This window comes from Salvelinus sp. IW2-2015, linkage group LG30 (genome assembly GCF_002910315.2).
Source record: "Salvelinus sp. IW2-2015 linkage group LG30, ASM291031v2, whole genome shotgun sequence".
NCBI lineage: Eukaryota > Metazoa > Chordata > Actinopteri > Salmoniformes > Salmonidae > Salvelinus > Salvelinus sp. IW2-2015.
In genome coordinates this window covers 1,243,445-1,259,578 of record NC_036869.1, presented here as the reverse complement: position 1 = coordinate 1,259,578, position 16,134 = coordinate 1,243,445, and the positions used below count along the sequence as shown (strand labels likewise).

The following is a 16,134-nucleotide window of genomic DNA, read 5'->3' as shown; positions in this document are numbered from 1 at the left end:
GACCCACGCCAAGAGGACATACATCCAGACCACTGTACCACCAGCCACATCCACACCCCACCCCAACCAATCAATAACCCCCAAACCAACCATGCCCACACCCCATATAGAACCCCTCAGATCAGACCTATGCCAAAGGTGCATCCACAAAGTACTGAGCAAAGGGTCTGAATACTTAAGTAAATGTGATATTTCAGTTTTTTATTTTCATAAATGTGCAGAAATTGTAAAAACCTGTTTTTGCTTTATCATTATGGGGTATTGTGTTAAAATTGATGAGGGAAAAAAAGTATTTAATCAATTTTAGAATAAGGTTGCAACGTAACAAAATGCGGAAACTGGTCTGAATACTTTCAGAATACACTGTAAACGCCAAAACTGGACAAGAACTTGACACCCTCAGCAAACAAGGGGACAAACACCTACCTGAAGGTGACAGCGTTCCCTCCCCCATATGCCACCCTAGACAAAACTACGACAACATAACCAAACAAAATGGGTCACAACTCCTGCAGTTCTGTCGGACGCTGGGTATGTACGTTGTTAATGGTAGGCTTCGAGGGGACTCAGTGGGTAGGTACACCTACGGTACGTACAATTATAGCTCATCTGTTTGCAGTAGTACTGTAGAATACTTTATCATTGACGTCAAGCCAAATTCTCTCAGAGCGTTCACAGTCAGCCCACTGATACCCCTGTCAGATCACAGTAAAATCACAGTCTACTTGGACAGAGCAATACTCAATCACGAGACATCAAAGCCAAAGGAACTGAATAATATTAAGAAATGCTATTGATGGAAGGAAAGTAATGTGGAAACCTACTAAAAAACAATTAGGCAACAACAAATTCAACCCTTGTTAGACAACTTCTTGGACAAAATGTTTAACTATAATAAAATGAACGTGTAACTTGGCAGTAGAAAACCTACAGTAAACAGTATATTTGACCTCTCAGTTTCCCTATCAAATCAAAAAATTGCAAAAACCTAAAAAAGAAATTGAGAAACCTATCCAGCCAAAAACATAGAGACCCAGAAAACCTGAGCCTACGCCTTCACTGTGGTTAATCACTAAAACACAATGGAAGAAGAAGGAACAGCACATCAGAAATCAGCTCAATATAATTGAAGAATCCATAGAATCTAGCCACTTTTGGGAAAAGCATTTCACTGTAAGGTCTACACCTGTTGTATTCAGCATTTCACTGTAAGGTCTACACCTGTTGTAMTTGGCCCATGTGACTACTAACATTTGGTTTGAAAACGGAGAAATGGAGATGTATGGATAAACCACTTCTCCAATCTTTTTGGCTCTATAACAAAGAACAAACAGCAAAAACATATACATGATCAAATACAAAATCTTAAAATCAACTATTAAAGATTACCAGAACCCACTGGATTCTCCAATTACATTGAATGAACTACAGGAGAAAATACAAACCCTCCAACCCAAAAAGGCCTGTGGGGTTGATGGTATCCTGATCAAATATTCAGACCACAAATTACAATTGGCTATACTTAAACTCTTCAACATCATCCTCAGCTCTGGCACCCCAATATTTGGAACCAAGAACTGATCACCCCAATTCACAAAAGTGGAGACAAATTTGACCCCAATAACTACCGTGGGATACGCGTCAACAGCAACCTTGGGAAAATCCTCTGCATTATCATTAACAGCAGACTCGTACATTTCCTCAGTGAAAACAATGTATTGACCAAATGTCAAATTGGGGTTTTACCAAATTATCGTACGACAGACCATGTATTCACCCTGCACACCTTAACTGACAAACAAATAAACCAAAACAAAGGCAAAGTCTTCTCATGCTTTGTTGATTTCAAAAAAGCTTTTGACTCAATTTGGTATGAGCAGACCCTCATGCCAAATTGAGTCAAAAGCTTTTTTGATACAAATTGATGGAAAGCGGTGTTGGACATCCCCTATGTGTGATAAATGTCAGGCTGCACAGGGTACACTACTCCACTGCTTTGCCCTATGCTCTAGCTTGTATGGATACTGGAGTGGAATTTTTAGGATCCTCTCGGAAGTTTTGGAGACTTCAATTGATCCAGACCCGCTTCTGATAATCCTGGACTGTCGGATTCCCTAAACGGATTAACCAACCCCAAAAACAACTCATCCTTACAGTCTCATTTCGGCAAAAAAATTTATCTTGTGTTTGGAAAAAGAGGGAAGCCCCACTACCAAATTATGGCTCAGCGAATTGGCAAACACTGTACACTTAGAAAGAATTAATATATTCTGAACAATAAATTACAACATTTGATCAAATCTGCACTTTCCTCTACTACTTAACCATGTGGAGCTGTGAATTTGTACTTTTTAACGCCACTCTCAATTGTAATATTTTAATCCACCTTTGGTCAGCGTGTGCTGGCACCGCCACCCGAGCAGTGGGGAGGGTAATAAGGGGTAGGGATAAAGGGGGGAAGAAGGGGAGATAAAGGGGGGGAGGGGTAAGGGGGGACACCTACCCTCTTTCTTTATACCTGTCCATGTTCTGTATGTCTTGTTTTGTAATATTTGTTTTGTACCCGGAACCCTGGGTCTTTTTGTTTCTGTCTGCTATTTTATGTATAGATAAGAACTGTATACCTGGCTTTTATACCGATACACCATTCTTGTATGTGTTCAATAAAAAATATTTGAACGAGAAAGCGGTGTTGGGGGAAAAACATACGACATTATAAAATCCATGTACACAAACAACAAGTGTGCGGTTAAAATTGGCAAAAAACATTCACATTTCTTTCCACAGGGCCGGGGGGTGAGACAGGGATGCAGCTTTAGCCCCAAATTCTTCAACATATATATCAACAAATTGGCGAGGGCACTAGAATAGTCTGCAGCTCCCAGCCTCACCCTACTATCTGAAGTCATATGTCTACTGTTGGCTGATGATTTGGTGCTTCTGTCCCAAGGAGGGCCTACAGCAGCACCTAGATCTTCTGCACAGACTTGGGCCCTGACACTAAATCTCAGTAGTACAAAAATAATGGTGTTCCAAAAAATGCCCAGTTGCCAGGACCTTAAATACCAATTCCATCTAGACAAATTGCCTTAGAGCACACAAAAAACAATATATATCTTGGCCTAAACATCAGGGCACAGGTAWCTTCCACATAGCTGTYAACGATCTGAGAGACAAGGCAAGAAGGGCCTTCTACGCCATCAAAAGGAACATTTGACATGCTAATTAGACTCTGTATGCAGAATTCTGCAAAAACATCCTCTGTGTACAATGTAAAACACCAAATAATGCATGCAGAGCAYAATTAGGCTGATACCCCATAGTTATCAAAATCCAGAAAAGAGACTTTCAATTCTACATCCACCTAAAAGGAAGCGATTCTCAAATCTTCTATAACTAAGCCATCACCTACAGAGAGATGAACCTGGAGAAGAGTCCCCTAAGCAAGCTGGTCCTGGGGCTCTGTTCACAAACACAAACAGACCCCACAGAGCCCCAGGACAGCAACACAATTAGACCCAACCAAATCATGAGAAAACAAAAACATAATTACTTGACACATTGGAACGAATTTACAAAAAAATAGAGTAAACAAAAATGCTATTTGGCCCTAAACAGAGAGTACACAGTTGCAGAATACCTAACCACTGTGACTGACCCAAAATTAAGGAAAGCTTTGACTATGTACAGACTCAGTGAGCAAAACCTTGCTATTGAAAGTGGCCACCGTAGGCAGACCTGGCTCTTAAGAGAAGACAAGATATGTGCACACTGCCCACAAAACGAGGTGGAAACTGAGCTCCATTTCTTAACCTGCCAAATGTATGACAATATTAAAGACACGTATTTCCCTCAGATTACACAGACCCACAAAGAATTGAAAAACAAATCCAATTTTGACAAACTCCCATATCTACTGGGTGAAATACCACAGCAGCAAGATGTGTCACCTGTTGCCACAAGGAAAGGACAACCAGTGAAGAACAAACACCATTGTAAATACAACCCATATTTGTTTATTTATTTTTCACTTTTGTACTTTAACCATTTGCACATCGTTACAACACTATATATTGACATAATATGACATTTGAAATGACTCTATTTCTTTGGAACTTTTGTGAGTGTAATGTTTACTGTTCATTTTATATTGTTTATTTCACTTTTGTTCATTATCTATTTCACTTGGCTTTGGAATGTTAAACTTTTTGTTTCCCATGCAATAAAGCCCATTGAGAGAGAGAGAGAGAGAGGAGAGAGAAGAGAGAGAGAGAGAGAGAGAGAGAGAGAGAGAGAGAGAGAGAGAGAGAGGAGAGGAGAGAGAGAGAGAGAGAAGAGAGAGAGAGAGAGAGAGCGAGATAGAGAGAGAGCGAGAGAGAAAGAGAGAGAGAGAGAGGGAGAGAGAGAAGAGAGAGAGAGAGAGAGAGAGAGAGAGAGAGGAGAGAGAGAGAGAGAGAGAGGTAATTTTAGGCTGATTTTGTCACACCCTGATCTGTTTCACCTGTCTTGTGATTGTCTCCACCCCCCTCCAGGTGTCTCCAATCATCCCAGTTTTGGCCTTTGTGCCTTTCCTGACCCTGCCTGCTGTCCTGTACCTGCCTGACTTTGATTTGGATTATGACTCTTTGCTTGCCTTGACCTACCGATTGCCTGCCACTTGTACTGAAATAAACTCTGAGACTCTGCCTCCTAGTATCTGCCTCCTGTGTCTGGGTCTTAGCCTGAGCCCTGATATATGTATACATCTCTCACATCTCTTGTTCTTCCATTTTAAATTTCTCCTTGTCAGGTGTACAATTACCATTTCATAACTATGGCTTTGCCCACCACTGTTTCCAAGGTAGTGCTGTAACAATCATTATCTGTCTTGTCCTGTCAAGATCCAAGATGGCGTAGCAGTGCAGACGTGTTTTGTTCGTCCTCTCGTGTACTTTTGTACTTTTCATATTTTTTTGTATATATTTAGATTTTATTTTCAATCTCTTTTCCATTTTAATTCAATTATACCTTCCGGTAACCTGCCTCACCCAATGTGATATGTAACCGCTATTATTTTTTATTTTTAGACCTTATAGCAAGAACCAGCTAGCCATCAGAAGCTAACCAGCTAATTAGCTAAAAGCTATTTAGTCATTGTTAGCCACTGCTAGCGGCCATTACCTTCTGCACAGATACCAGCCCTTTATTCTAGCCTGGATAATACGCCAGTCTACCAGTATCGGACTGTCTCTCCACTACAACGCCGGATTCCTGCCGTAATCCCTGGACCATTACTCCTGACCTTCACAGCTAGCTAGCACCCACCGAGTTACCCAGTACCGAAGCTATCCCTGAGGCCCACCTCCCGGCCTACTCAGTTGTTCACCCGGACTCCACCCAAACACGGCTAGAACCCAATACTCCACCGGATCCTTGCCGTAAGCTCTGGACCTTGGCACCGGATCACCGCTGCTACCGAGTGGCTATAGTGGCTAACGCCCCTGCCCCGAAGCTAGCACCAGTTAGCCGTGAGCCAGGCGCATCTCCCGGCTAGCAAACTAAATTACTACAACTACAATACCTCTTTCGCCATCTGGCTTGGATCCTTTGTCGACACGGCGCCCCACCGCACCACCACGACAGGTCTGCCGGCGAATACTCCATCCGCTGTGCCTTCAACCGGCCTCCGTCGGACGTCGGAGCAGATGCTTCTACTAGCCCCGGYCTWCTAACTTTAAACGCCGTGTCGCCCGCATGCTAGCGTAGTAGCGACTACTCCGCGGCTWCCCTGTTCCATCTATCACTGCCACCTGGACCCTATGATCACTTGGCTACYTAGCTGATGCCTGCTGGACTGTCCATTAATCACGGTACTCCATTCTGTTTATTTTTTGATTATCTGTCGGCCCCAGCCGCGAACTCAGACCCTGTGTGTAGTTAACCGACCCTCTCTGCCCAGTCATCGCCATTTTACCTGTTGTTGTTTTAGCTGATTAGCTGTTGTTGTCTCACCCGTTGTTGTCTTAGCTAGCTCTCCCAATCAACACCTGTGATTACTTTATGCCTCGCTGTATGTCTCTCTCAAATGTCAATATGCCTTGTATACTGTTGTTTAGGTTAGTCATCATTGTTTTAGTTTACAATGGAGACCCTAGTCCACTCATCATACCTCTGATACCTCCTTTGTCCCACCTCCCACACATGCGGTGACCTCACCCATTATAAACAGCATGTCCAGAGATACAACCTCTCTTATCATCACTCAGTGCCTGGGCTTACCTCCGCTGTACCCGCACATTATGCCCTGAATCTATTCTACCATGCCCAGAAATCTGCTCCTTTTATTCTTTGTCCCCAACGCTCTAGGCGACCAGTTTTGATAGCCTTTAGCCGTACCATCATCCTACTCCTCCTCTGTTCCTCGGGTGATGTGGAGGTAAACCCAGGCCCTGCGTGTCCCCAGGCACCCTAATTTGTTGACTTCTGTGATCGAAAAAGCCTTGGTTTCATGCATGTCAACATCAGAAGCCTCCTCCCTAAGTTTGTTTTTCTCACTGCTTTAGCACACTCCGCCAACCCTGATGTCCTTGCCGTGTCTGAATCATGGCTTAGGAAGGCCACCAAAAATTCTGAGATTTCCATACCCAACTACAACATTTTCCGTCAAGATAGAACTGCCAAAGGGGGAGGAGTTGCAATCTACRGCAGAGATAGCCTGCAAAGTTCTGTCATACTTTCCAGGTCTATACCCAAACAGTGCGAACTTCTAATTWAAAAAATTAATCTCTCCAGAAATAAGTCTCTCACTGTTGCCGCCTGCTATCGACCCCCCTACGCTCCCAGCTGTGCCATGGACACCATTTGTGAATTGATCATCCCCCATCTAGCTTCAGAGTTCGTTCTGTTAGGTGACCTAAACTGGGATATGCTTAACACCCCGGCAGTCCTAATATCTAAGCTAGATGCCCTCAATCTCACACAAATCATCAAGGAACCCACCAGGTACAACCCTAAATCCGTAAACATGGGCACCCTCAGTCATTATCCTGACCAACTTGCCCTCCAAATACACCTCTGCTGTTTTCAATCATGATCTCAGCGATCACTGCCTCATTGCCTGTATCCGCTATGGGTCCACGGTCAAACGACCACCCCTCATCACTGTCAAACGCTCCCTAAAACACTTCTGCGAGCAGGCCTTTCTAATCGACCAGGCCCGAGTATCCTGGAAGGATATTGACCTCATCCCGTCAGTCGAGGATGCCTGGTCATTCTTTAAAAGTAATTTCCTCACCATCTTAGATAAGCATGCCCCATTCAAAAGATGCAGAACTAAGAACAGATATAGCCCTTGGTTCACTCCAGACCTAACTGCCCTTGACCAGCACAAAAACATCCTGTGGCGGACTGCAATAGCATCAAATAGTCCCCGCGATATGCAACTGTTCAGGGAAGTCAGGAACCAATACACGCAGTCAGTCAGGAAAGCCAAGGCTAGCTTTTTCAAGCAGAAATTTGCATCCTGTAGCTCTAACTCCAAAAAGTTTTGGGACACTGTAAAGTCCATGGAGAACAAGAGCACCTCCTCCCAGCTGCCCACTGCACTGAGGCTAGTTAACACGGTCACCACCGATAAATCCATGATAATCAAATATTTCAATAAGCATTTCTCAACGGCTGGCCATGTCTTCCTCCTGGCTACTCCAGCCCCGGCCAACAGCCCCCCCGCAGCTACTCGCCCAAGCCTCCCCAGAATCTCCTTCACCCAAATCAAGATAGCAGATGTTCTGAAAGAGCTGCAAAACCTGGACCCGTACAAATCAGCTGGGCTAGACAATCTGGACCCTCTCTTTCTTAAACTATCCGCCGCCATTGTTGCAACCCCTATTACCAGCCTGTTCAAGCTCTCTTTCGTATCGTCCGAGATCCCTAAAGATTGGAAAGCTGCCGCGGTCATCCCCCTCTCCCAAGGGGGTGACACTCTAGACCCAAACTGTTACAGACCTATATCCATCCTGCCCTGCCTATCTAAAGTCTTRGAAAGCCAAGTTAATAAACAGATTACTGACCATTTCGAATCCCACCGTACCTTCTCCGCTGTGCAATCRAGTTTCCGAGCCGGTCACGGGTGCACCTTAGCCACGCTCAAGGTACTAAACGATATCATAACCACCATCGATAAAAGACAGTACTGTGTAGCCGTCTTCATTGACCTGGCCAAGGCTTTCGACTCTGTCAATCACCGCATTCTTATCGGCAGACTCAATAGCCTTGGTTTTTCTAATGACTGCCTTGCCTGGTTCACCAACTACTTTGCAGACAGAGTTCAGTGTGTCAAATCGGAGGGCATGTTGTCTGGACCTCTGGCAGTCTCTATAGTGGTACCACAGGGTTCAATTCTCGGGCCGACTATTTTCTCTGTATATATCAATGATGTCGCTCTTGCTGCGGGCGATTCCCTGATCCACCTCTACGCAGACGACACCATTCTGTATACTTCTCGCCCTTCCTTGGACACTGTGCTAACTAACCTCCAAACGAGCTTCAATGCCATACAACACTCCTTCCATGGCCTCCAACTGCTCTTAAACGCCAGTAAAACCAAATGCATGCTTTTCAACCGTTCCCTGCCCGCACTCGCCCGCCCGACTAGCATCACCACCCTGGACGGTTCCGACCTAGAATATGTGGACAACTATAAATACCTAGGTGTCTGGTTAGACTGTAAACTCTCCTTCCAGACTCATATTAAACATCTCCAATCCAAAATCAAATCTAGAATCYGCTTRCTATTTCGCAACAAAGCCTCCTTCACTCACGCCGCCAAACTTACCCTAGTAAAACTGACTATCCTACCGATCCTCGACTTCGGCGATGTCATCTACAAAATAGCTTCCAATACTCTATTCAGCAAACTGGATGCAGTCTATCACAGTGCCATCCGTTTTGTTACCAAATCACCTTATACCACCCACCACTGCGACATGTATGCCCTAGTCGGCTGGCCCTCGCTACATATTCGTCGCCAGACCCACTGGCTCCAGGTCATCTATAAGTCTATGCTAGGTAAAGCTCCGCCTTATCTCAGCTCACTGGTCACAATAACAACACCCACCCGTAGCACACGTTCCAGCAGGTATATTTCACTGATCATCCCCAAAGCCAACACCTGATTTGGCCGCCTTTCCTTCCAGTTCTCTGCTGCCAGTGACTGGAACTAATTGCAAAAATCGCTGAAGTTGGAGACTTTTATTTCCCTCACCAACTTTAAACATCAGCTATCTGAACAGCTAACCCATCGCTGCAGCTGTACATAGTCCATCTGTAAATAGCCCACCCAATCTACCTACCTGATCCCCATACTGTTTTTATTTTATTTACTTTTCTGCTCTTTTGCACACCAGTATCTCTACTTGCACATCATCATCTGCTCATTTATCACTCCAGTGTTAATCTGCTAAATTGTAATTATTCGCTCCTATGGCCTATTTATTGCCTACCTCCTCATGCCTTTTGCACACACTGTATAAAGACTCTATTTTTTTTCTACTGTGTCATTGACTTGTTTATTGTGTTATTGGCTTGTTTATTGTTTACTCCATGTGTAACTCTGTGTTGTTGTCTGTGTCATACTGCTTTGCTTTATCTTGGCCAGGTCGCAGTTGTAAATGAGAACTTGTTCTCAACTAGCCTACCTGGTTTTAAATAAAGGTGATTTTTTTTWTTTTATTATCTCTCTCCCTCCAGCCACACCCCCAGCTCCACGACCAAATCAGAGAAGGCCACCCTCCCACTGATTCCACACAATATTTGTTTTGTATTAGCCACAGAAGATTAAGACAATAATGAGAAACCATGCTGCGAACTGTGTAACTGGGGCATTCACATATCAACCATCCCTCTAGTGCTGCTGAAGACGGAATTCATAAGAGTCATAATCATCCCAGCAATAAAGTATTAATAAAGAGATGAACTGCCAATGGCCTCAGTGAAACGATGACACATTAACCACTAGAAACTCTTGGAAGACAATGGAATTAAATAAAATAAAAAAGGTTTTTATTGTTAAGTCTCTTATACTTTTAACAATAAAGAAGCTTTTTAAATTTAATTCTGTAGTCTTCCAAGAGTGTCTGAATCTCCTCTCTCCTTCAGTTTGCTCCTCAATTCCTGCACGTTGGTTGGAGAGCGAGGTGATCCCTTCCATTTTCACCATAACCATTAGAAGCATTATAGGATTATAATATATAATAATTATAATAGCACTTTGATCTTCTGAGCTTCATAGTGTTGGATAGAAGTCATTGTTGCATAGAGTAGATTAGGAATTTGACGTGGTTAACCGGAGTCAATATACTCTTAGAGGTACTATCCAGAACCTAAAAGGGTTCTGCGACTGTCTCGATAGGAGAACCCTTTGAAGAACCCTTTTTAGTTCCATGTAGAACCCTTTCCACAGAGGGTTCTACATGGAATACAAAAGGGTTCTACCTGGAACCGAAAAGGGTTCTCATATGGGGACAGCTGAAGAATCCTTTTGGAACCTTTTGTTCCAAGAGTGTTCTATAGGATCTTCCTCTGTGTCTCCATTCTCCATGAGATGCATCTGGGATAGATGCACCTGACTCCTATCCCTGCTTTAGTACTGGGTTACAGAGAATGGAAATTGAGAATACAAATATTGTACTACTTATGCAGAGAGAGAGAGAGAGAGAGAGAGAGAGAGAGAGAGAGAGAGAGAGAGAGAGAGAGAGAGAGAGAGAGAGAGAGAGAGGAAGGGGGAGAGGAAGGGGAAAGAAAAGAGAAAAGAGGAAAAAAAAAAAGAAAGAGAGAAAGGGAGAGAAAAAAGAGAGAAAGAAGAGAGAGAGAGAGAGAGAGAGAGAGAGAGGAAAAAGGGAGAGAGAGAGAGAGAGAGAGAGAGAGAGAGAGAGAGAGAGAGAGAGAGAGGGAGTGTAGGTACTGTGAGGAGAAGATGGTAAAAGAAGAGAAAGGAGAAACAGAAACGAAAACAACAGAGGGTCAAAGGGAAGAGAGTGAACATCGAGAAACTGAATGAGAATGAGAGAGAGAGAAAAGCGGGATAATAAGAGAGAAAGAGAAAGGGAGAGTCAGCACAGGGACCCCTTGTCTCATTCTGGTGAAATATGGCCTACAGCCTTAGCAGGGACATCACTCCGAACACTCGACAATTACCCTGCGTGGCTGGGCTCCCCTGGCATCGCCCCCACCGGCCCCGGTGCCTACATGCTCAAACCAGTGTCCTCTGGGACACCATGGTATTTTCACTAATAGAGTCTGGAACCAAGCAGTGCTTACGCCCGGAGCACTTGAGCACCCTGTCATTCTCCCTCTCTCCCTCTCTCCCTTTCTCTCCCTCTCTCCCTCTCTCCCTTTCTCTCCCTCTCTCCCTCTCTCCTTCTCTCTCTCTCGATCTCTGTCTCTTTGTCTTGTCAACATTTCTATCCATTTCTTTCTTTGATGAACTCTCTCTCGATCTCACCTTTACCATTCCCCCTCTCACTCTTTTATTATTTACTCTTGTATTATTTACTCTCTCGTTGTCTATGTATTTTCTCCCCCCTTTCTCTCTCCCTCTCTCTTTCTCTTGTGTTCGCTCTTTTCATTGTCTTCATGTATCTTCTCCCTCTTTTTCTCTCTCTCTCACCATCCTGACCCAGTCTCAATTAGTCACAGCGCGATTCCATTGTTGATTTCCTGCTGTCATATGATGTTATAAAGAATCACACAGGTTGTTCCTGTTATTCTCTGTGATGAGTGATTGATTATGCGTTAATGTATGTGTGTATGTGTCCAATATATTAGTTCAATTTGATTCGATTTAGTGGACCCAAAGTAAAGGAGAGACCTATCTGACCAGAGACTGATTCTTCCTGATCCCTTTAAGGAAACTAACCCACACAACCAACCAAACTCCCCAGCCACAGAGAGCAACGTTTCAAATTGGGTAACATCATTCAATTGCTGAAATTGTTCTAATTTGCTAAATATCTGCAGTTTTGCCATACAACTATTCTCAACGGAACCATGGATACCTGCTCGTCGAACATCTCATTCCAAAATCATGGGCATTAATATGGAGTTGGTCCCCCCTTTGCAGCTATAAATGCCTCCACTCTTCTGGGAAAGCTTTCCACTGTGTTGGAACATTGCTGCGGGGACTTGCTTCCATTCAGGCACAAGGACATTAGAGAGGTCGGCACTGATGTTGGTCGATTTAGCCTGGCTCACAGTCGGCGTTCCAATTCATCCCGAAGGTGTTCGATGAGGTTGAGATCAGGGCTCTGTGCAGACCAGTCAAGTTCTAGCACAACGATTTCAACAAACCATTTCTGTATGGACCTCGCTTTGTGCACGGGGGCATTGTCCTGCTGAAACAGGAAAGGACCTTCCCCAAACTGTTGCCACAAAGTTGGAAGCACAGAATCGTCTAGAATGTCATTGTATGCTGTAGCGTTAAGATTTCCTTTCAGTGGAACTACGGAGCCTAGCCCGAACCATCAAAAACAGCCCCAGACCATTATCCTCCTCCACCAAACTTTACATTTGGCACTATGCATTGAGGCAGGTAGCGTTCTCCTGGCACCCGCCAAACCCAGATTCGTCCGTCGGACTGCCAGATGGTGAAGCGTGATTCATCTCTCCAGAGAACGCATTTCCACTGCTCCAGAGTCCAATGGCGTCAAGCTTTACACCACTCCAGCCGATGCTGCTCGGCCATGGAAACCCATTTCATGAAGCTCCCGATTAACAGTTATTGTGCTGGCGTTGCTTCCAGATGCAGTTTGGAACTCGGCAGTGAGTGTTGCAACCGAGGACAGACGATTTTTGCTCGCTACGCCTTTCAGCACTCGGGGGTCCCATTCTGTGAGCTGGTGTGGCCTATCACTTCGCGGCTGAGCCGTTGTTGCTCCTAGACGTTTCCACGTCACAATAACAACACTTACCGGGGCAGCTCTAGCAGGCCAGAAATTTCATGAACTGACTTGTTGGAATGGTGGCATCCTATGACGGTGCCACATTGAAAGTCACTGAGCTCTCCAGTAAGGCCATTCTACTGCCAATGTTTTCCTATGGAGAATGCATGGCTGTGTGCTCCATTTCATACACCTGTCAGTAACGGGTGTGGCTGAAATAGCCGGATCCACTAATTTGAAGGGGTGTCCACATACTTTTGTATATATAGTGTATTATTATACTAGAACAGTAAAGGCTCTAATGGCACAATGTGATGGAACTGTTTCCCTTGTGCTGTATATGAAATCAATAGACAGAAACACATGCAGGAAAACCACCAGTTCCTCTGTGTTATAAAGTAATCAATGCRATCCATTCTTTTCAAATGCCACTTGTGTCTCAGCCCAGGTACTGTAAATACAATACCATTGTATTAGATATTACCAATCAATCAAGAGACACTGCTTTAAAACAGTTATAAACTCGGTGGTTCGAGCTCTAGATGCTGACTGGCCGAAAGCCGTGGTATATCAGACCGTATTTATTTTTACTCTTCTAATTACATTGATAACCAGTTTATAATAGCAATAAGGCACCTCTGGGGTTTTTMGTATATGGCCAAAATATCACGGCTAAGGGCTATATCCAGGCATTCCGCTTTGCATTGTGCGTAAGAACATCCCTTAGCTGTGGTATATTGGCCACAGAGGATAGTGCGTACGGCCCAGTACATCTGCTGCCTTCCGTCCAGGACCTCTACACAAGGCGGTATCAGAGGAAGGCCCTAAAAATTGTCAAAGACTCCAGCCACCCCAGTCATAGACTGTTCTCTATGCTACCGCATGGCAAGCGGTACCGGAGCGCCAAGTCTAGGATTGCTTTAGATATTGATCCCATAACAAATGTGAGATGGAATGTGCTTGGCAGATACATTGGCTAGATACAGTACCTTATTAAAACAAAATATAGTCCTTGCAAATGTAAAGGTTTTAATATGTCTTCTTCAGTGATTTGGCAAAAAAAACTCACCCATGCTTTCTAAAACATTTAATTCCCTCTTTAAATGAATGACAATACACCACCCAGCATCACAGGGATTTCAACCAATCAGAAAACTCACCACGCTGACTTTGAAGGCGTAGAGGAGGTCAAAGGGCAGCGCGGCAACCAGGTCAATGATGAACCACGTGGTCATGTAGTGGATGCAGATCAACCGTGCACTGAAAATCACCTGACCAGACTTACTCACGTACGTGGTACGGAAACTGAACACAATGTCTGGGAGGAAAAGAGGGAGAGAGAGCGAGATAGAGGGAGGGAGAGAGAGAGAGATAGATGGAGGGAGAGAGAGAGATAGAGGGAGGGAAAGAGAGAGATAGATGGAGAGGGAGGGAGGGAGAGAGAGAGATAGATGGACAGAGGGAGAGAGTGGTGGGTGTAAGGTTACAGATCCATGATTTACTATCAGATAATGTAATAAGTACTGTTTTGGTTTCTCTATCCATTTCGAGGTTGGTTAGCACGTTAGTTTAAACACACTGATTGGAGACACCTCGTTAGTGAGGATATGTTTCACCTGAGCTGGCCCAACTGGCATTTAAGACCTACTGGCCCAGTATATCAGGAAGAGGCAACGTTGGGAGAGCTACATCTCCTGTTAGTGCTTCCACTTTAGTTAGCCAAAAATACAGTTTTATTTGTTTTGATTCATATTCGTTTTACTCCCTATCCTAAATCGGAGCGAGTTGATTTCCTTTAGTRTTTCCTCTGATGCAAATGTATTGGGCTTTAAGAACCCCTTATCAGTTACTTTCCAACTTTCATGGGTGTCTTTCAACCAATTATAAACCCCTTTCTGTTTTGTCTTTGTTGTCGAAGTTACTTTTTATTAGTTCCCTTTTCTGTGAGCGGTGACATTTTGAGTTTGTCCTTCGGGAACGTAACAGTACACACAAATACACTATCAGTGTTACTGAGGTTACTGAGCTGCTGGACAACAAACTAAACACACTGTCCCTAACCTTAACCCTTTCCCTGACCCTAACACTGTCCCTAACCWTAACCCTAACCATAACCCTTTCCCTGACCCTAACACTGTCCCTAACCTTAACCCTTTCCCTGCCCTACCTAACACTGTCCCTAACCTTAACCCCTTTCCCTGACCCTAACACTGTCCCTAAACCATAACCCTAACCCATAACCCTTCCCTGACCCAACACTGTCCCTAACCCTAACCTTAACCCTTTCCTGACCCTAACACTCTGTCCCTTAACTTTCCCTGACCTAACACTCCCTAACCTTAAACCCTTCCCTGACCCTACACTGTTCCCTAACCTATAACCCTTTCCCTGACCCTAACACTGTCCCTAACCTTAAACCCTTTCCCTGACCCTAACACTGTTCCCTAACCTTAACCTAACCTTAATCCCTTTCCCTGACCTAAACACTGTCCCTAACCATAACCCTAACCTTAACCCTTCCCTGACCCTAACACTGTCCCTAACAACCTTTCCTGACCCTAAACACTTCCCTTTAACCTTAACCCTTTCCCTGACCCTAACACTGTCCCTAACCTTAACCCTAACCAATAAACCCTTCCCTGACCCTAACACGGTCCCTAACCATAACCCTTTTCCCTGACCCTAACACTTCCCTAACCATAACCCAACCTTAACCCTGCCCCTCGCTGAGTCTGCCTCCACCTAACACTCGGCCTACCTTAGCCCAACCTGAACCCGTATCCCTACCTACTCACTTCCCTCGCATAACACTAACTAGACCCTCTATCCCCTGACCCTAACACTTCCTACAACTCCAACCCTTTCCCTGACCCTAACACCTGTCCCTAAACCATAACCCTAACCTTAACCCTTCCCTGAACCCTAAACACTGTCCCTAACCATAAACCCTAACCTAACCCTTTCCCTGGACCCTAACACTGCTCCCTAACCTAAACCCGTTATCCCTGACCCAACACTTCCCTAACCAAATAACCCTAACTAACCCTTTCCCTGACCCTAACACTTGTCCCTTAACCAACAAACCTAATCCCTAAACCAACCACCTTAGCAACTGGCCAACAACCCCAAACCCAACCCATAAGCCTAACCCCATGCCCACGAAGCCCCCCTCCCAACACACTATGAACCCTCCCTTATACCATAAAAAACTCTCTCTTTT

General features: G+C 44.5%; 1 protein-coding gene across 1 annotated transcript in view; it reads right to left on the bottom strand.

Moving 5' to 3' along the window:
* LOC111954766 (voltage-gated delayed rectifier potassium channel KCNH8-like) overlaps nt 1–16,134 on the bottom strand; it is a 127,898-nt gene that overhangs the window by 66,676 nt on the left and 45,088 nt on the right. The window contains 1 exon segment of the mRNA XM_070435994.1: nt 14,075–14,232. Within this exon segment, the coding sequence (XP_070292095.1) occupies nt 14,075–14,232 (158 nt within the window).